Below are 20,972 nucleotides of genomic sequence, written 5' to 3' on the forward strand. Positions count from 1 at the left end.
CCTGTGCTCCACGGCCCAAGCAGCCCCTTCCATATGATCGGTGGGCAGCGACCCTTTGCCCAGGCAGCCCCCTCCTCTCTCACTGTGGAGAAGGTGCTGGGGGTGAGCCCCGAGCCACCTGCCCCGATGCCACCGTAAGCTCCTTAACGATTTTCTCCAGCAGAGCCAGCGGCTTAGAGGAGCTCCCCGGCCCCCGCGCTTTGGCTGGGCTCCCACTTGCTGGGGACCCTGCCGAAACAGCAGCAGCAGGATCCTGCACCAGCACCCCAGCAGCTGCCAGCCCCATCCCTAGCACCCCAAGTCGGGGGTAACACGAACAGGGCTGGGGCACGTTGAATGTGACGTGCTGGTGCCACGTCGCTCCGTCCCAGCTCATCACACGTCGGGGAACAGGCACAGCTCAACAGTTAAAAAAGGTGGATTTTTTTTTTTTTCACCCCTCTGTGTTTTTCACAGCTTTGGAAAAATCAAAACCAAAAAAAAAATCAAAAAGCCCGAACCCGCCTTCGGATTGCACTAAATAACATCTTTAGTGCCACCCTTTGGCACAGCTGATACATCTAACAAAATTACTAAAATTACTATGCAGGCAGTGCTCTGCGTCGCCGAGTGAGAAGGAACAAACACGTCAATAAGATCAGAAAAGGCCAAAAATGTTCAAAGGAACACTTTGGAAAAAAAGATAATTGCCCCGCTTGAAAGAAGAAGAGGGGAAAAGGTTGATTTTTTTTCCTGATTTTTTTTCTCCAAATATTTTCACAACATAAAAGATTTGCAGAGACACTGTGGAGACAGCAGGTGTAAAAGAGAAATGACTATGACTTAAATAGGTATTCTTGTCCTTATTTATATAAGGTTTTTATAACTTTGGGAGAAATACCAGAACACGCTAAATGAAACACGATACAAATGAACAAAAATGGAAACCCAATTAAAAAGCCATTTAAATAAAGAAAATGAAAAAGGGAAAAAAACAGAGCAACTCAGACAAAATAAATGAGGAAAAAGGTAACAGCCTTAGAGCACGAGGGAGGAGCTGAGCGCGACGGATGAGCCCCTCTCCCCTCTGCTTTCGTGATGCCTGTGTGGCACCCCAAATCTTGTGCTGGAGGCAGATCTGAAGACTCCGGGGTGGCTCCTGCCTGCAGATGAAGATAACTCGCCTCCTTTTTCGGAGGGCTTGGGACCCTTTGGGTGCAAAATGCTCTGTGGCTTCGTGGCTGCTTTGCAGGCAGAAAGGTGCAGTACTGAATGGCTCATCATGGCCCTTTCCTGGCTGCGTTTTCCCCCCTACGAGGAGGTTTCCCACTCTTTGCAGGTAAAGATGCTCTTTGCTCTTGGCCCTCTGTGTTGCCTTAGCCAACCTGAAATGCAGCACCCTTCCAGAAACGTGATAGAGCCAGTGCCATTCACTCCTTTCTCCTCTTTTATTCCTGAGACAGCTTTTCTGGGGCCACAGTCACATCTCTCCACATTTTAAAATGCTTTCCTTCCCCCTGTACCATGTCCCACACATGCAGGGGGGAAGGAGCTGAGCAGCTGTCAGGTTTTGCTCTTCTCTCTGAGCCCTGTTCAGTGGAGACGCTGCTTGCACAGACGAGAGGTAACGTTATTTTCCAGATGAAGATCTACGCCACCTAAATTGCAAAGTCAATAAACAGTCATTAACATTTTCCACATACTGTGCCTGCACTGAGCAGGCAGCTTACCGACTTACTTGGGTAAATCGAGTGACCGACGTTTGCTCTATGCTTTATTTTAATTCTCCATTTTATGTTACAGTGCTCTTTCTGATCCTTGTACACCTGCCAATAATTGTAGCCACTCTAGGAAGGACCGCTTGCTGTCGTGGCAATGCTCAGGACGTTCAATATGATTTTCCAGAGGTGACCTTCTTGAGATGTGCTCAGCCTTTGCCAATGTTACTTCTGGCCACACTTACTTATTCCTTTCTTCCTCCTGTTTAGTCACATTCTCCATGACCAGAGATTTTCAGAGCCCTGCACTTTTCTGCTCCTGTCACTAAAAGGAGAGCGCTTCATTGCATGGCAGCCTGTTGTTCTCCTGCCTGCCCATTCTGGATTTGTGAATCCCTGCTCATTGTTTGCAGCCACACAATGAGCCCCAGTGTTCAGACAAGCACCTTGGCCTTTGCAAATTGCAGGACTCACACAAACCTCACTGGGGAATTAATTTCTTGTGGTGGTCATGGAGCCATCACCTGGATCCTTCCCTGAAGAGCATTGCAATCTGGGCTGAAACCAGACATTGCCCCGCTAGAAAGAGGAGGGAAGGGGAGAAGCAGAGAAAAAACATCCTGTCCACCAGGATGAGCACCCAAATCCATCCACGGGTGCTTAGCTGAGCCCCAGTCCCCACACACTGTGCTGTGTTTGTGCCCAGCCGTGTGTTGGATGTGTCTCACGGCACGTGGGATGGAGGGACACGGAAGGGACAAGCTGGATCTCTCTCTCACACAAACACACACAAATAATATTTTATTTCACTGAACTGATGGTTTGCCAAATGTCCTGGGGCACTTCAGGGGCTGTAAATAGGGCTCTTTCCTTTTTGTTTTATTTTTTTTTTTTCTTTCTTTTTTTTTTTTTTTTTTCAGTCCTGTGCTTTTAAAACAACAGCCTGCGGCGGCCGTGCAGGACTCTGACTCTTCCACGAATTGCAGCAATTCGTTCTGTCTGACCTACAATTACCAATTATCTTTCTAACCTTCCTTGAAGGCAAACACGCTCACTATAAAAGCACGCTGGCCATCACATTTTTAGGCTATTGGCAGCTAGCTTTCCTCTTCATTTCCTTTGTAGGACAGGGCCCATCACGGCTGCAAACACACCAATATATCAATTACTGCTTTTTCCAGCCTTCTGCAGGCAAGGGCATCGCTCCCTCTGCTTGCCTCTCCCAACACCAGGGGCTCTCAGGCCACGCTGCCCAGGTGGGACGTTTGGAGGTTTGCCTAAGGGTCCTGGGAAACTGAAGCAAAGGCAACGTCTCCGTATTTAAAATTGTTTTTATGTGTTTCTTTACCATTTTGTTCCTTTATAAGCTCGCCTTTCAGGCTCTTGATACATTCGAGCTCACTATCAAGCCCTAGGAGCGGTTGCATTTCAGCAACAAACGGAGCTTTGTATACAGTTTATATTTCAGTTGATTATAATTGCACAGCATTTGTGAATCTTTTGAGACGAAACTTGCGGTATAAATGCAAGATGTAAATTACCAGCATTAGTTGGACCTTCCTAGGCTCAGCAAAGTAACAGGGTGTGAATGAATAAATCATAACTGGATTTCAGTGAATAATTCAGAGCCTAATTCATTTGATCAAAAGATCCTCTTTTCCTGTTCACAAAACCTCTGTCTGGAGATTGCTGTATGCTCATGGTTTCTGTATGCAAGATTTTACCTGCTCCACAGCTTGGCTCTTAGTGGCTTGGAAGTTCACCGTGGGTATCGGAAACCCGAGGGCTGACATCTGACTTGTACTGATGAAGTATCAGCAGTTACAGGAGCTTCTAAAAATGATTTTCATAGCTGTCTCGACACTACTCTGCCAGTCCGAATGCTATTAAAATAGTCAGCTTTGGGCTTCAGGGGGAAGTGGGAGAGCCCTTTCAGCAAGGAAAGGGCTCGTATTAAAAAAGCCATTGCTCAGGGACAGGCAGGAGATAAAACAGGTCAGGTGTTGCAAAAATAGAAGCTCTTCCTCTACAGCCACTGCACCTCCTGCCCCCCTCTCCCCCTCAAAAAAAAAACCAACCACCCAATCGAAAAAAAAAAGAACAGAAAGGAGTCTTGCATGTCAGACTGGTTGGGAAGACCCATTTACATTTTGTTTTCCTCCGTCTCAGTTCAGAGGGAGGGCTCCCATGACAGCCACCTCTAGGGGAGTCGCGTCTCCTCCGAAGCCACCGGTGACTGGCAGTGGCTGCAGGCTGGGATTTCACCCGCCATCAGCTCCCAGGTTCTGTGGGCAAAATGGGAAATTAAAAATTTAAGGGCAGGAAGATGGAAAGGAGGAATAGGAGCAACATCAGGTGGAAAGCAGAGGCTGAAGCTGATGTGGATTTCTCCTCAGGATGTTTCAGGCATGTCTGATCAGAAAGAGGAGACATCAAAGCCATAAAACAGAAAACCCCCTGGGAAGTCGCAGTGGGCATACACAGTGCCCTGTTCCTGCCCCCAGCTGGTACCCATGTCCTCTTGCTTCCCCCTGGCAATCAGCCTGGGGAGATGCATGGGATTCATCAGTCCTTTCTCCCCTTATTTGTACCCAACTCAGGAGTAATACTCCTTGCATTTCCTGATGTTCGTGGGCAGCGTCTTCATGTCTGAACTCTCTTTCTTCTTCCCCCCATGCCTCCTGCCCCAGCTGCGCTGGCCCTTTCCCCCGGCGAGGTAAGTCCTCACGGCTGGCTCCCCACAGGCGGTAGGAGAAGCAACAAATGCTCAGCACCTCTGGGGGCCAGGTGGGGTAACGTGGGGTGGGTGTGGGACCACATCTGCCATAGGTTTGGTAGCAAGTTGAGGGTGCTGGTCCCCCTAGCTGAGGCAATTTTCAAATCTTTGTATTTTGAAATTCTTCCTACGCCTTCTTCACGCACCACAAGAGTGAATCTGGGTTTGTAGCCATGAAGTTCACCCGAGTTTCACAGGCAGCATTTAGGAGCAGCTGTTGGCATCAGGGAGTAAAATCTGACACCCCCCATGAGGCATCTGGTGCCAGGGTCTCCTCTGCAACAACCTTCAGCTGCCACTCTTGCAGTGTCCTTTTGGGGGCACCCAGCTGGCACTCACTCAGTGGCATGGTTTGGGGGCCCTGAAGCCTGCGGTGACACCGTGGCTCAACAGCAGCCAACTAGGTTGCCAAATTCAGATGCAGACACCTTTTATTTCTCTGTGGATGTCACCCTATGTAGCCACACAGGTGACTAAACTCGCTTCTGGACTCATTTTTAGCTTTGTGTCATTATCGTTGCAGATTGTTTATTTATTTATTTACTTTCTTTCCCTTTAGGATGAGAGATTGGAGCTGTGGCACAGCAAGGCTTGCAAATGCGATTGCCAAGGAGGTCCTAACTTGGTGTGGTCCAGCAGAACTAACAGCTTAGAGTGCATGCCAGGTAATGGGCCGGATCATTTTCAGCAGTGATTGTGTTATGGTCTTCAGCAGCTTGCCCCATTGCCCCTTGTGTTGTAATGAGGAGGTTACAGCAGTGCTTGCTCCAAGCTGTGGAGCTGTGGAAAATGGTATATCCTTTCTTTGTAGTGTATTTTTAAGCAATAAGTGACCATAATTACGTTTCGGTTTTCTCTGGGCCACCCCTACCCAGCTCCTCAGAGACCCAATTTCCTAGATTTCTGTTCATGCTCTTTCCTCTACAACTGCTCTGCATTTCCTCTGAGGTGTTACCCCTGGAAGGTTTCATTGGTGCCAGACTGGTCTTTGGATTTAGCTCATGTGTCCCACAGAACCAACATCCCGTCTACACCTGTGTCACATTGATGCTCAGAGGGACTCACAGCTCTGGCCAGGTGCCCCTGAAAGAGGTATCTGCCTCGTGCCCACAAGCAGCCACCTCTTCTCAGCTCCTGCAGGAGGTCGTGCAATGGCTGGAGGTGTGTTCTGCTGCCCCTGGTTCCCCAGGGGAGATGGGGGGACTGGCCACCCTGGCACCCAGTGTCTGGCCTTGCTGCTCTGCCAGAAGAGGAGGGTGGGTGGGTTACCCTGGAAGCACTCTGAGTGGAGCCAAGACAGGCTGGAAACCAAATAAAAACATGCATTTGCAAGAGACGGAAGAGATGACATCGCCGGCAGAGCTTGCAGAAATGAGAGGGAGAAAAAAACAGGTGTCCCTATCCCACGCTGGTGTTGGATGTGAAGGCTTCCCACCCGCGGCGTGACTCAGCGGATGAGCGCAGAGGCTTTCCAGCCGTCCTCACCCAGCCGTCTGCTCCCCTGAGCTCCCCCTCCGCGTATCCCACTCCCGCAGAAGCCACCTCAACCCCAGGGCTCAGCCGGCTGGGGCATGGCCCACAGAAACTCCCAGCAGAGGATGCATCTGCCCTGGGCACAGGGCAGCATTTCAGGTTTTCCACATCACCCTCAGTTTTGTCAAGATTTTTCTGTCTGCCACAGTATGAAAAGGACATCAAACTATCAGAGAGTGTCCAAAGGAGGGACACAAAGATGGTGAAGGGTCTAGAGGACAAGATATATGAGGAGCAGCTGAGGCCCCTTGGTTTGCTCAGCCCTGAGCAGAGCAGGCTGAGGGGAGGCCTCATGGCGGCCTGCAGCTCCCTCACGAGGGGAGCGGAGGGGCAGGCGCTGAGCTCTGCTCTCTGGGGACAGCGACAGGACCCAAGGGGACGGGGTCCTTCTTCTGGTGGCTCCCTACCACTGCTAACTTCTGGGATGCCAGCCTGCTCTTACCTTGCATACTCTTGCTGTTTAATAATACCTTTATTTATTTATTTACTTATTTATTTATTGGTTCTCAGTCCAAAGCCTTGCAAAAACATGGTACTGCCCTGCTGTCACTTGCACCAAGGAGAGACAGGAGACAGATTTGGTTCTGATTAATCCAGCTGTGATTGAGGGAAGGGACACATGTGAAAAGAGTGGCTCCAGACCTCCTGGCTAGGTTGGGTGTGAAGGACTGCTCTCACAAATTATCATCTTGTAGCTGCACAGAAGGCTTCCTCCTTGCATAACGAAGGTCTGTTTCCTGGATAATGCATGTTGCACAACTCCTTGCCTGTGACCACGCTGCCCGGGGAGGGTTTGCAGATCAGCTGTGCTGGAGTGGTAGCAGTGCTCTCTCTGCATGGCCTCACAGCCACTCAGTGAGTTTCCTTCAGGTCAGCAGTAACAGCATGATGTGGTGTAGCCGGTTTGGGCACCAAGCATCTGCTTGGGGGGTCTCTGTGTGCAGCGTGGCACTATGTGCCAGAAGGTGACCTGCTAATTGCATTGCGGTTTTGTGATCTGGTGATTAGTGTTGCTAAAAGTAAAACCACGCTGCCTTTGAGATAAGCCTGCCGAGTAGTAAACAGGTGGGGCCACCTCAGCTGCTCTCTACAAGCAGTTTCTTACACAAACAGCGAAACTTATCCAGATCCAGAGCCCTCAGCACAAAGAAGGACATGGGCCTGTTGGAATGGGTCCAGAAGGCCAGGAGGATGATCAAGGGGCTGGAGCACCTCTCCTATGGGCACAGGCTGAGGGAGTTGGGGTTGTGCCGCCTGGAGAAGGGAAGGCTGCAGGGAGGCCTTATGGAGGCCTAACAGCACCTACAGGGGGCTGCAGGAAAGCTGGGGAGGGACTCTTGGTCAGGGAGTAAAGTGATAGGACAAGGGGGAATGGCTGTAAACTAAAAGAGGATAGGTTTAGATTAGATATAAGGAAGAAATTCTTTACTATGAGGGTGGTGAGGCACTGGCACAGGCTGCCCAGAGAAGCTGTGGATGCCCCATCCCTGGAGGTGCTCAAGGCCAGGCTGGATGGGGCTTTGGGCATGACGGGGGTTGAGCTACATGGTCTTTAAACATCTCTTCCAACCTAAACCGTCCTGTGATTCTATACTTCTATTTTCTGAACTTCATTTAATGTGGTGGAAAAGCTGGTGGGGGCATGATTAACTGTCCTCAAGAAGGCAGGTGGCTATAAATCCACAGCATGGTCTTACCCCTGCCACCACACCGCATTCAGCCCTTCAGAAAGGTGAAAGCTAATCTGTTCCCTTCTGATTGTTTCTTTAATGTCATATAAATGCGAAGTGTGTGCTGTGGGTGCAGAGGTTTCGAGCAGCTGGTAGTGGCTGTTAATGCACTTGGTGTTTCCATGCCTGGAGGAAGGCGGGACAGCAGCTGTGTGTTTTTTGGGGGAAAACACATTAATGAGGGACCAACTGAACAAAATATGTTAATGAGATATTGACATGCAAGATACTGGCCTGGTGGAAATTGCTGATGAGACTTCGACCGTCCTGCTGGTATGCTTGGGCGTTGTGCCAACCACGGGGCAGTGGCCGGAGGAGGCAGTGGTCACGCTGTGCTCTGGGCGTGCTCTGACACCCCGCTCATTTTCTAACCGAGAGGCATTACGCCAGTCTGTCAGATGTGGCTAGAGCTTGAAAATGACCCACCCATGAGCAAACCTGCACAGAGCTTCACTTGCTCTTTTATTTCCCTTGAAATGAGCCATGCTGGTATGGCATGAGGGCACCACACATGCAATGAGTGTGTCCCTGCTCCCCTACGGAGTCAGGCTTGGTAGCCTGAAGGACTGAAGGCAAAAACTCACAAGGAGGTCCCTGAGCCTTCAGTAGGGCCAGGCATTACTCCTCACTGACACCAACCTACCTGCACATCTTCCATAAGGCCAGACCATCTCCAAATACAAAGATAATCCCCATAAGAGAAAATGCAGGAGATCTGAGGATGCTTGTGGAGGGATGATTGGAGCAGGCTCAGCAATTTTGCTGTGTAGGCACAGCTGTATATGAAGACAATGAATTGAGGAGCTGAAGCTCGGCAAGAACAGCTGTGCCAGACATTTCTAAAGGACCAGGCAGAGGTGAGTAGCCTGGAGACAGGATCAAGGACCATGGATCCATCCTGGATTTGCTTGTGCTTGCTTGCAGGAAGAAGGAAACCGGGAGATCACAGCATCTTAATAAAACCTTCCCTCCGAAATGCTGCAAGCAGTACAGACCTAGGAAGTTTAATGACTGCATGCAAGAGGAGTGAGAAATTAAGCTGCTGTCTCCCTTGGGCAGAAAATTCTGCAGGGGTTGTTGTCCAGGTTTAAGAGCATCCTGGCCAGAGGGGTGCAAGGAAACCACAGAGGGTACTGACAAAAGAGCCAGGCAAACACAACCAGGAGGCAGAGCAGCTCAGTCCCTGACTCTAGCATGTTTTCTCCCTTGCTCTGCAGAGTGCCCCTACCACAAGCCTCTGGGCTTTGAGTCCGGCGCTGTCACCCCCGACCAGATCAGCTGCTCCAACCCCGAGCAGTACACGGGCTGGTACTCCTCATGGACAGCCAACAAGGCCCGCCTCAACGGCCAAGGCTTCGGGTGAGTCTGAAAATCCCTCCCTGTGCGCATGGGGGGCCCGTGGGGGGGCTGGGGGGCCAGCCCCCAGGCTGCATGGGGCAGGAAGGGTGGTTTGGGTGGTGGAGGAGGGTGCAGCGGGGCTGGCGGTGTCCCCCCAGGTGCGCCTGGCTCTCCAAGTACCAGGACAACGGGCAGTGGCTGCAGATTGACCTGAAGGAGGTGAAGGTGATCTCGGGGATCCTCACGCAAGGGCGCTGTGATGCTGACGAGTGGATGACCAAGTACAGCGTGCAGTACCGCACCGACGAGAATCTCAACTGGGTTTACTACAAGGACCAGACCGGGAACAACCGGGTGGGTGGACCTTGCATGAAAGTGTTGGGCCTTGGGGGGAAGTACCTCAAGACGGGGGGGCTGTGGGAGAAGCAGGGTGGATGGGGCTCGGTGCTTACCCCATGGCTCCATCCCTGTGGCCATCCCCCTGCCACGGTGCCAGTGAATGTCACACTGACTGGTCCCCGAACCGCCTGCCCGTGTCTCTCTCACCAGGTTTTCTACGGAAACTCGGACCGGTCGTCCTCAGTGCAGAACCTGCTGCGGCCGCCCATCGTGGCCCGCTACATCCGCCTCATCCCACTGGGCTGGCACGTGCGCATCGCCATCCGCATGGAGCTCCTCGAGTGCCTGGGCAAGTGCGGCTGAGCCCCTGCCAGCCCCGCGTAGTCCTCTGGGACAGGAATGAGGAGGTGTCCGCCTGTACGGCCACCTCATCTCACTGTTGATGTGTGCTGAGGCCATGGTCCTGCAGTGTAAATGCCCGCCCTGCAAGTGGAAGGGCTTTCTTGAATAAAACATTGCTTTATGCCATGCCTGGTGATAAAGCTAAACCCTACTGTAGAAGTTTTGTTGTTTTTTTTTGTGGGACACGCCAAAAAAATGGAGGTGGTTCATTGCCACAGCCTCGACAGCAGCACTAAGGCAGGTGCTCTGCCTCTTGTGACCTCTTCTGATCCCTACGGGCAGAGAGTTGCATGGCTGCTGTGTGGGGCAAAAGATGAGATGTGACTAAAACTAAAGAGATGTGACCAAAAAGATCATAAAAACCTTTGGATGTCCATGAAGTTCATCACATTTTATTCACTCACAGGGTGGATGTTTCTGTCATAATTTCCTCCCCCCCTGCATATAAAGCTAAATAATAGCTGTCAGAAAAATAGGCTGTTCTGACAAGCCTGAAAACTTCTCGTCTACTATACCAATAGTATGAAGTCTACGGAGATGTAGGAAAGACCGGTCCCCACCTGATGAAATTATGATTATTACTGTGTCACATCACTCATGCTTCTCCCCCGTGCCCTCCCCCAAAATGAGTTTTGCCTATCCACAGATAGGTTGAGGGGCACATTTCTTAATAAGAAATCAGTAAATCCATTAATGCTAGCCTAGCAGTCCAGGCAAGCTCTGCGGGGAAGGTCAGCAGAAGCACGTGCCCTTATATACCAAGATACCATGCTAATATATTTGCCACCACATGACTGAGCTTATATTAGGGTATGATAAAGCCTCAGAGGAAGGAAAGGCCGTGCAGGTAGAAAGGACCTGTGCTATCACTCTTCCAGCCTCCCAGTTTCAGACAGGACCGCAGACCCTTTTCCCAGACGGAGATGTACGGCAATAAATAAGGTGGAACTAACAGGCAGGCGCTGAATTTCACAGCTCATTTGCGTCCTGCCTCGCCCCGTCCTTTGCCTGCACTTCACCCCTCAGCCTGGACAGGGAAGGGACCTGCTGCTGGCTTTTATCTGCAGCATCAAAATGGTGCCCGCTAAAGCAGGCGTTTCTCTTCTCATCCGAGCTATGCCGCTCGCCTCCTAATCGACCTCTGGAAATTCACTTAACCTCTGCCTCTTATCTGAAAAGAGGGGTGCTGAGAGCCTTAATTAATTAAGTGGTCCTGAAACGCTTTTAGAAATGCACTTGACTTCCAGCTCTGCATAAACACAGCGTATTGAAGTACGCGTGCGAACGAGGGCATTATTAAAGCATGACAGGAGCAGCCACACAATTACAAAGCTTTTCCTCATGAAGTCAAACTTTTCCTGGCATAGCAATGTCATTTTAATTTTGGGCACAGATGCCTCCAATCACCATTAACCAGAAGAGCAGCTGTGCCAGCCAGAAATGACACCAGCAGTGCTGAAAAGGCAATCTTCTAGGAGTGCGAAATCCTGCAGGAGTTTACCTGCAAAGGTAGGGAGACCAATATATGGCTTTGCAACTTGTAAAACAGAAGAGTTTTGAAATAGGAAGTAGGAATAAGAGCTCTTTTTAGCCTCGTGCCATGAATTTTTAGACCGGAGTGCTTACAGAAATAAGTGAGGAAAGTGTGCTGAGTAGTCAAGCTTGCCCAATCCAAATTATGTGGTAAGAGACCAGCTCTGGCCCTCCAGCTGCACAGCTCCTATAAGAGTAGGCCCTTTTCCCTAATGCATTCCTGCAGAAATGACCCCTTAATGGCCATCAGAGAGGGAGATACCCACACCCACCCTGCTCTATGTCCCAGGGAGACCAACGTGGAGCACTCACTGGTGGGAGTTAAAGCCAGTAGCTGGGGTTTCCCTGTTTGAGACGTGAGGGACGCAGCCCAGTGGAGGCACCAGGCAGCAGTGCGGTCTGAGAGCAGCCGTGGCAATGGCACGAGCCACGCAGTGCCTGTTTCAGACGTCCTTCAACAGACGTCGAGTCCTGGCTGGGAGCACAGAGGGAAAGCAGAGAGACCACGACGTGCTCCTGGCTCCTCAGCTTGCTTCCAGTTACCCTGCCCAACGCAGGGAGCGCGGCAGGAACACGAGGAGCCAGCGAGCCAGGCCAGTCTTCTAGTGCAAAATCTGCATTTTTATTAAAGACATATTTTGGAAGGCCCATTCAAAAATACATTGTGCTCAGTAAAAATTAACCATTTCCATGCTGATAATTAAGGTTACCACAGGATTTTTTTTTTTCTCTTTTAGAATATTTACAGCAACGATAGAAATTGTACAGAAGTTAAGAATGGAATACATGCCCAAAAAAAATTTGGTAAGGTGTACCAACAACATGATACAAAGGGTTGTATACAAACACTTTACAAATGGTTTATTAACTTGCATGAAGTCATCCTTAAATATTCAACACATTTTAAAATCAATTTGTATTCCAGGATTAAAAGGATTAACACCACACCACGTTCCTTCCACAACAGAAAGCATGATAGATTTAAAAGTTTGTGCGCTTCAGATTTCTAATAAGTTGTTAAAAACATTGGGGAACCTTATCCATGAATTTGGAATATTTGAAAGCAACCTCCCCAGTCTGGTATTGTTCGAATAGTCTGTATTGGCAGATTGTGAAAAAAGATCCCATTTTTTTGTGAAAAAAAGATCCTATTTTTTTTTTCTTAACCTAGTTCTTCCTTCTTTCTCCCCAATTAAATAAGTTCAGAGTTCAAGATTTTCACAGTGGAGATCTAAGCAGTCCTGGAAGTCCTTGACAGATTAACCAGATTGAAAAATGCCTGCATAGAATTTCCAACAAATTATGGTTTCATGGAAAATTTTAGCTTATTGTTCCATATAAACCAAATGCATATAGATGTCACTCCTTTAGATTACACATATCCTTCAGTAGTATGAGTCTAAGATGTGCACTAGCCAAAAAAAAAAAAAAAAAAAAAAAAAAAAGTAACGAGAAAAGGAAAGCTGAGACAGTTAGCTACACCTAGAGTTTCGCCTCACTAAACAGTTAAAAGCTCTGCCATTGGATTTACAAGTCAAGAGTTTACACCAAGAGGTTCATATGCTATAGGAAACTTGAATAACATCTTCCATCTTGCGCTATGAACATGCTTTAACTTTGCTAATGGAAAGCTCTACGGAAGCAGTTACTCCACGAAGCATTTATACGCCTGTACAGTTAAGATGCCACCTTGCATTTCTCGCAGTGGACCCAGAGAAGCAATGCCCTGTAAAACAGAGACCTGGTGGAACAGAAAGCCGGGCAGGCTGTGTGTTTTGGTGGGGGCACGATGAGGTACGGTATCTCACCCAGATGAAATGAAAAATAAAAATGAAGAAACTCCTGAGCAAGTCTAAGGATAGCTGTTTGAATAAAACAGCAAACAGGGTGGAGTAGTAGATAAGGCCTCTAACTCCCTGATAATCTGCACTAGAGAAAGAACAAAGAACAAGGCAACTGCAATATTCGAGAACCACAGGGGGAAGAGCAAGGGAAGACTGCAAAGCAGTGCAAAGGATGGCGTTAGGATTCTAGAAGGAGAGCTAAGATGGCTTGGAGGTTTTAGAAGTGTACCAGATGAAGGCCCATCAAAATTTTATTACTTGGTTGCTAACAGTACCTAGAGGAAGAATCTTTTTATACATCTGTTCAAAATTTGGAGTCAGTAATAAACTCGGAACAAACAAACCAAACCTCGACCACATTCTGCGAGAGAGAGGAGGTAGATTGACTGGTAGAGAAGACAAGAGATGTGTAGAGTCACTCTTAGCCTTAGTCGTAAATTCCAAGTTCAGACCCTTGAGCCATGTTTTAAGAGACACATTTACCTGGCGACATATTTTGGGTTATATTCTAGAAGAGCCTGAGAAGCAATCTGACTGGCTCAAACAACAGCATTAAAGAATGGAGGGCTCATCCTCTCACTTCATGTGCATCTTCCACTTGGTTTGGCAAAAAAGTCATCTTTTGCTCCGAACAGTTGACTGTATGCAATGATATTCCTGGTAACAAATAAGCATCCGAGCACAACTTGGAGCAAGTAAACTTCAAACCTAATCTATCCTGCCTCATGCGGTAGCTATTAAAACAGACTGCTGAGACAACAGGCTATCTACGACAGGTTTGCTCTTCAAATTAAGAGGATCTCCTGTAAAATTTGCGTTGCTTAACCATCACGAACTTTGTTTCATTGCAACACCTGAACCAAGCAACATGTACAAGTGTTCACTAGCCTGATGAGCCTGAAGCAATGATGCACTGGTGCTGTTTGACTCTGAGAAAGGAGCCGACATCTAGAACTTCCAAGCGGTGTTATATTGAAAGGGTTTACTCAAATTGCTCCCTTTTTAACAAAGGCCAGAAAGTTAAATGGCTTTTCTCCTCATGCACTACAAACCCAGCTAATGAATGGGTAGTATCATGACACCATTAGAGAGGACTGTTTGGGGAAAGGCACCTGTTCTTATACAGTGTCCTGACTTAAAGGTCATTTAAAATGATTTAATAGGGCACTTCACCTTTCCAAGCATCTTCTGTGACACTCCTGTCCTATTCCAAGTGGTGGGCCTACGTACACGAACAGCCCAGATGTGTGACTGATGATAAAATCCCACTAATAAATGTATTGTTCATGCTAGCTGGAACGGAAAAAAGGAACATTCATTGCCACCCCACAATTTGCAGTATATTATATATGGCTATCCTTTTAGTACTCTGTGTGTGACTGAGATTCAAATACTCTCCCAGTCTCTGACAGTGTTCAGCATATACAGAATTAATTACATGTAGGTATTTCTGAAGCATGTCTCGCTACCAAATTAAGACAACAACAACAAAAGAATAAAAACCCCAAACGCTTCTAGCTCATGGCTCCCCTCGAAAGCGGCTGCTTTTTGTCTTAGCTAAATAGATGATAGCATTGCTTTCAGAGTTCCCTTCACTACAAGGAATTACAGCACTGAACTGTTACAAATACATAGCTTTTTCTGGGTGAACACAGTGGTCTACTCAGCTAAGTTAGAGAGGCTTTTGAAGTAAAAACAAAGGTTGGTACGTGGCTTTTTATACTACGAATATTGACCCTTTAGGAGACCCATCTGCAATGACCAGCCATGTCCACAGGCAGGACACTGCTGCTTGGAGAATCACTGCAGCTCCGCTCCCCGAAACAAGCTGGTCCAGCAGAGAGAAAGGCGGCAAGCCTGAAGATGATCTGAGGGTGTGTGTTAAGTCTGGAAGTTTGAGGCCTGCTTAAATACTGATCTAAGAGAGCAACTATCTGTACGTAGAGTGGGTGCGCTGAGGTGGGCCTGACCTGGCATCAGGCATGAAAGCTTGGTGCAAGGCCCAAGCCCTGTGGGATGGGGAACTTTTTAGAAAGACTGGATCGAACCTGGGGCCGCTGACTTCCTGCCAAGAGCTCGTCCTGGTGCTCAGTGCTGGCGACCTCTCGGAGGAACGAGGGATCTTGGACTGCGATAACAGAGCAAAACGCGTTAAATAGCCCTAAGGGACTGTTCTCTGTGGTCAGGTCTGTTAAAAAACCCCACGTGTTGTTTTAGGTTAATGCATTTTCATGGCAGTTAAAAGGACAGCTTAACCACATAGCTTCACACAGTTTCAATTAAGATGAGCTTAAGGTGCTTCTTTGTCGATTATCAAGAGCTCAAGAGCTATAGTAAAAACTTATCTACAGGTTTAGGCAGCTTGAGTTCTGCAAAATGACTAATCCATTTCTGAAACTTAGTTTCTTTACTTTTCACATCATTAATGATGCCATAATAAGGCAAAGCAGCTTGCCAAAGAATAAAATGCTGTTTAAATAAGATGCTTTATAGTAAGTCAATCTATAGAACATGTAGCACAAGACTCAAAGACCAGTGAAGAGGAAAGCTCACACTTAGAAAATTGTTTGCTCTGTAATTATCTTCTCCTTTATTGAGACAGCAAATCTCTGCCATATAATAAGACTCCTTTGGAAGCCTCAGCGAAATTACATTAGCAATATTTTAAATATTCGGAAGTTAGACCAGGTTAAAAATACACAATCTATCCCAGCACCAGCTGGCTGAGCTGCTGGAAGTTCTTTCTAACAGAAGGAAGAAAATACTACATACATTCAACACAATTTAGTATTCAACTTAAATCTGTTACTGTTTGTTGAAGTTGAGAAGAAAATGCAGTATGAAGTAGAAACAACTTTCTGTAAATATGGGCCACCAAATAAATACTTGAACATTCCTTAGGTCACTCTTGAAGCTTTGCTAACTACTTTAAATAGCTATATGTACAGTCAGAGATTACCCTGATTTAACTTAATGCATATTGAGGGAAACGAACAAACAAACAAAAACCTTGGGAAACATTTTTCCTTGCTAGAAACCAGAACAGCCATATACAGCCCAGTGGCATCATCTCCAGCAGGAAGCTCTTACTATCAAGATACAAATCTTATAGAGGCAAAAGGAAATACATCCATAAAGTACAGAAGAGTCTAGTCTGAATGCTCACGCGGAGACATTCTGATAGTACTGCTTAGAGCCCCACTCCCAGGCAATGCTTTTGTGAGGATTTCAGTGGCATCAACCCATTTCAAAGCAGAGAACGGGAGTAGTCTAGTTGTGATGAACTGGTGAATCGAAGAGAGACTTTTAAAATATACTGATATTGATAGTAAGGACTAGTAAATTCACAATAACCTTCATGGATGCCCACTGAACTTACCAAAAACTGAATATCCTTTCATGTCTACTGTATTTATATATGCTATATAAATACTCTATATGTTATAGCATATACAAATATACTATAAACCATATATATCTATAGAAAATTATATGCACATTTCTTGCAGGCAATTGACAAGGAATTTTCATTTTATAGTTTTTCAAATTCACCAGGCTTAATTTTTGCCCTGGACAAACCTGCTGTAACATCCTTTCATATTGTACTTGACAAAGATTTTCAAAGTGTTTGTGCCGAATGTGTTGTTGTTAGAGCTTTGGTATGATGCAAGAGGTACCGAACGTCACGTCCAGTTTGCATTGTTTTCAAAGTAGGAAGTTCAGCTCTTACTGTCTGGCTACTTCTGTTAACTATATCTATGGCTAAGTCATCAATTTTACATTCAGGTTAATCTCTTCTCGGAACAGACAACATGTTTGCAGGTACAAGTGTCTTCTGACGACACCAAATAGAAAATGAACTATGCTGCAGCGTAATGAGGGAGCTGAATGAACGTGTTTGAAAAGGAAAGATCGTATTGTTCTGACACTACAGGCCTGACTCTCCTCTTATTGCACAAAGTTTAGACTGGCATAACTCTTTTGACTCCTACTGACTCACCTTCCATGTATTTTACTGGTAGCAACAGAGGAATCAGGTTATATATTTGCTATACTTGACATTCACCAACGTAAAGGCAGTTTTAACAATGTTGTACAGGAGACTGGAACCCAAGATCTAGTATTTTGCTGAGACTGGTCACTGAACTGCGTATGGGAATATTGGGACAGTAAGGTCTAAGGAGAAATTAAGCTGCACGGCAACCTTCTCCCTCAATATCCAAATATCAGATTTGTAGTTTTAAATACATCCTGAAATATAAGAAAAAGTGCAAGAGTACTTTTAATTTAAATACAGTGTTTATCTTATTAGTTAATAGATTGCTAAAACAAGATGTAAAATACACATATGCATAAAAGCTTATACCATGATCTGCAGTGCCATGCTATGCATTAAGTGTCAAAGTTTGGCATTTCACTTGCAATTCATGCTATGTTTCTTTGGTTTTCACCCCTACAATTAAGTGGAAGAGCACCTGCTTTAGCTTGTAGTCATGGGGCACTTTATCTCTTTAGAGGAAAAAAAAAAAATGGTTCTGGGGCTCTAATCTCTCGATGCAGATGCAGAAATCCTATGATTATTATTAGGAAATCTAAGGACACAGGGGAGAACATATCACATTTAGATTACTGTACAGTTCTGCAGTCTCTTACATTTAGCCAATACTTCCAACAAAATAGCCCATAATAAAGCTTGGAATTGAATGTTGTCTTTTGTTTGTTATCAGTAATTCCTATAATATTGGGCTCTCATAGCTGAGCAAGATTCATACTGTTACAGTCACATTTATATCCACATTCAACTTCCTTTTATTAGAAGTATAATACTGCACTTTATATCACAAATGTATAAAAATATGGCAGATAGTGTCATAACAATACTTTTCTTTTAAATGAGTATATTTAAAAAACAGACAGTTATTTTCCATTTATATATATATATTTATATATAGAATAAAATACTCCTGATGCAATATATAAATGTTACTGTTAGTTTTTTATAGAAACTACTGTAGCTGTTGCACTGCTTCACAATGTTTCAAACAGCTCAAAATAACTTTACATTATAACATAAAAGATATGATTATAACAGTACGATATTAGGTCATCATAAATAAATATTACAAATCCTATCAAATATGGAAGTTTAAAAAACAAATTTAAGACATACAATTTAACTTTAAACCCTTAACGGGGATACACTTTTATCACATAAACCCCACTGTGTTAACTAGGCAGCAAAAAATGTAGTAAGGGCATAGGTCTAGACATGAACGTTTTCACCCTTATAAGTGCCAATACATACCAGAAGTCTCCCAGCTTTCTGACAGAGATGTGCTCTAAGCTGGAATGTAAATGAGAGAAAATGGCAATACCTTTTTCTCCCTGGACGGCACACTCTGCCTGTCGTCCGGTGACATTTCTGATGACTAGTAATTCGTAATTCGACTTGGTTTACTGTATAATCCCTGACTCTCGCTGTGGCGCCAAACAACATAGCTCCACATGTACATATTGCACACCTTTATAAAGCTGAAAATACAGTCTTACCATCACCAGAAACCACCACCACTCCCCTACGCTGACCTCCGTGCGAGCTGGCCTACTGCCTGGAGTGCGATTACAAGGCTGTCTCTTTCAGGTCGTTCAGGTTTGGCATCCGTGACCGGTTTGTTCGGCTGTACGCGTGCCCGTTCTGCCCGCTCTTGGCGGGCGGCTGCTCGGCGTAGGGAGGCCCGTCGCTCGTGCTCCTGTTGACGGGGGACACGTGCCAGGTGGGCTCCAGCTGGCTCGGGATCTGCAGCGTGGGCCTGCCCTTGGCCGGCGCCTCTTGCCGCGCGTTGCTGCTGCCGCTGCTGGAGCTTTGACTCATGGGGTGGATTCGCACCTCGGAGAAAGCGGCTTTGGCCGGCTGGCTTGGCAGGGGCTGGAAGCGAGGCTCAGCAGGGACAGGGTGGTTCGAGGAGGAGAGGTGTAATAGCTTGCGAAGAGATTTTAATGGCTGGCTCTAAAAGACACGGGGAAAGCACTTGACCTTCTGCTCTCGCTGCTATTCTATCGTATCAGACTTCCTATGACAAAACTGTCATATCCTAAATCGAACGTCCTGAACTTTGCAGGACTTCTTCACTTTTAGTATGTACTCACTTGGAGTATTTCCTTCCAAGCTATGACTACACACCTGAGAAAAATGCTTTCTCATTATCATTCAAATCCATCAGCTACCTGAAAAGACGGAATGGCTAGCTCAGAAAAAAAGCTTTTGTTCCCGTCGGTTATTTTAACCTTGTGTCCTATGAAAACAGAGGCACAGGCAATTGCATTAGCTCTCCGTCTGTCAGCACTCCTGCTATTAACTTTAGAACCTCAAGCCACATTTTATGAGGCGCAGATATCAGAAATACGAAGTACCTAAAAATTTCCTGAATGTCAACTCGGGGTTAGAGAGAACCTTGAGTAATTATCTGCACTGAAATAAAGGCTGGCAGAGCTCAGCAGTTTGGTATTTGGTTTGCCTGCAGCGGGGTGGTAAGCAGCTCTTGTCCCTCACAGCTTCTTTAGCTGATAAAGCACACCAAAGGAGAAGAGACACAAGGGGTTACTCAAATGAGTTGCAAGAGCTGTGGTAAGCCTGAGTACACAAATTGGTAGGATAACAGCACCATTAAATTCCACAGCTCACAGAACAACTTGCTTCCTCAAGCACACCAGCTGCAATTTCAATGTTTCAAAGTTTTCAACCTTGTAATGGCAAGAGCATGGCAGAGAAGCTGCCTTCCAAGCCCTGTCCCCCAGGCTGGTTTTAGAACTGGAGGACACAAAGCTGCACTCATGCAGTGCGATGCTCCACCAAGCCAGCCTGCAAAACCAGCAGCCTGTGCCAGCTGAGGCACAGCCACGCAGCAGCAGGCCCCCACTTGAGGGCACTGCCACGGTACTGCAGTGCCTACTGCGGCTGTGCACTGAAACGTTGTTTATCTCCAAAACAAGCACACAACCACCATTTCTAAAGGCTCAGTGACTGACATAAGGACATACAGTCTCACCTCCTTTCCCTGTCACTTGTGTCTAGATTTTCAAAGAATCATGCAGTACCACAGGTACATGAGTTTTTATATTTAGTGAGGAGGGAATGGGGAGGGTGGGAAATAACATCAAATGCAATTTTTCTATTTACCGGAGAAAAATCTGTCAAGATACCTTCGTGATGTTAAAATACAGGGAACTGATAATGCTACTTACATGAGGCTGGATTTCTGTCATCTTCTCAGGATGCCAATCCTTCTGCCTGCTGCTCTGGTGATTAGTAGAATGAATGGCTTTCTGTAATGCCAAGAGATCCTGACCATCAGTGCTAGGCATCTGCAACAAAACATTAAAAACTGGGCTTTTAATATATTTCTTAAGAATAGCTGTAAATCCTCTTCCCAAGTTAATTACACAACGCAAGTGAAGCCCAATACTGCAGCAGAATTGCAATGTCCTTTCATTATTTTTCCCCATAGTAAGAGTAAGTGGCTGCGGAGGTCATGCAGAGTTGCTTTACCCTTAGCCCTTGAAGCATTCGCATGCTGTTAGTGTTATTTGCTGTAAGAGAGAGCAATTAAACAAGGCTTCCAAGAAAAATAAAATAATAATAATAATAAAAAACAACAACAACAACAGAATTGTTGAGTGTCATCTTCATTTAAAAAGCATTCCATACTGCAGTTAAGACCAAGGATCAGTTCTATAAATTTGTTCCTAATTGAAGCAGATCGAAATCATCTCTAAACTGACA

The 20,972-nt window shown here is 46.3% G+C and overlaps 2 protein-coding genes across 12 annotated transcripts in view; one reads left to right on the forward strand and one right to left on the reverse strand.

Moving 5' to 3' along the window:
* Positions 1–3,573: 3,573 nt before the first annotated feature.
* On the forward strand, positions 3,574–9,966 carry RS1 (retinoschisin 1). 2 transcript variants are annotated; one of them, XM_005014188.6, is made up of 5 exons: positions 3,574–4,413; positions 5,033–5,138; positions 8,954–9,095; positions 9,233–9,428; positions 9,624–9,966. In XM_005014188.6, the coding sequence occupies exons 1-5, from the start codon at positions 4,372–4,374 to the stop codon at positions 9,774–9,776; spliced, it is 639 nt and encodes a 212-aa protein (XP_005014245.2). In that variant the 5' UTR covers positions 3,574–4,371; the 3' UTR covers positions 9,777–9,966. The 2 variants fall into 2 exon arrangements, with proteins under 2 accessions (XP_005014245.2, XP_071885067.1); XM_072028966.1 differs by having other exon boundaries at positions 9,233–9,966.
* A 1,982-nt stretch (positions 9,967–11,948) lies between these two features.
* The window catches only part of CDKL5 (cyclin dependent kinase like 5), a 130,327-nt gene continuing 121,303 nt past the window's right edge, over positions 11,949–20,972 (reverse strand). For all 10 annotated transcript variants that reach the window (XM_072028940.1, XM_072028936.1, XM_027448172.3 and 7 more), the window contains 2 exons: positions 20,435–20,554; positions 11,949–19,199 (listed from right to left, as the gene is read on the reverse strand). In XM_072028940.1, the coding sequence (XP_071885041.1) occupies positions 18,813–19,199; positions 20,435–20,554 (507 nt within the window). In that variant the 3' untranslated portion in view covers positions 11,949–18,812. The remainder of the gene's footprint in view (positions 19,200–20,434; positions 20,555–20,972) is intronic.

This window comes from Anas platyrhynchos, chromosome 1 (genome assembly GCF_047663525.1).
Source record: "Anas platyrhynchos isolate ZD024472 breed Pekin duck chromosome 1, IASCAAS_PekinDuck_T2T, whole genome shotgun sequence".
Lineage (NCBI taxonomy): Eukaryota > Metazoa > Chordata > Aves > Anseriformes > Anatidae > Anas > Anas platyrhynchos.

Bases quoted from the DNA above. Each gene is read 5' to 3' on its own strand.
- RS1 (XM_072028966.1), top strand. From the start codon at position 4,372: ATGCCTCCTGCCCCAGCTGCGCTGGCCCTTTCCCCCGGCGAG. The intron at 4,414-5,032 runs GTAAGTCCTCAC...CTTTCCCTTTAG, and splicing joins TGGCCCTTTCCCCCGGCGAG to GATGAGAGATTGGAGCTGTG. The intron at 5,139-8,953 runs GTAATGGGCCGG...CTTGCTCTGCAG, and splicing joins CAGCTTAGAGTGCATGCCAG to AGTGCCCCTACCACAAGCCT.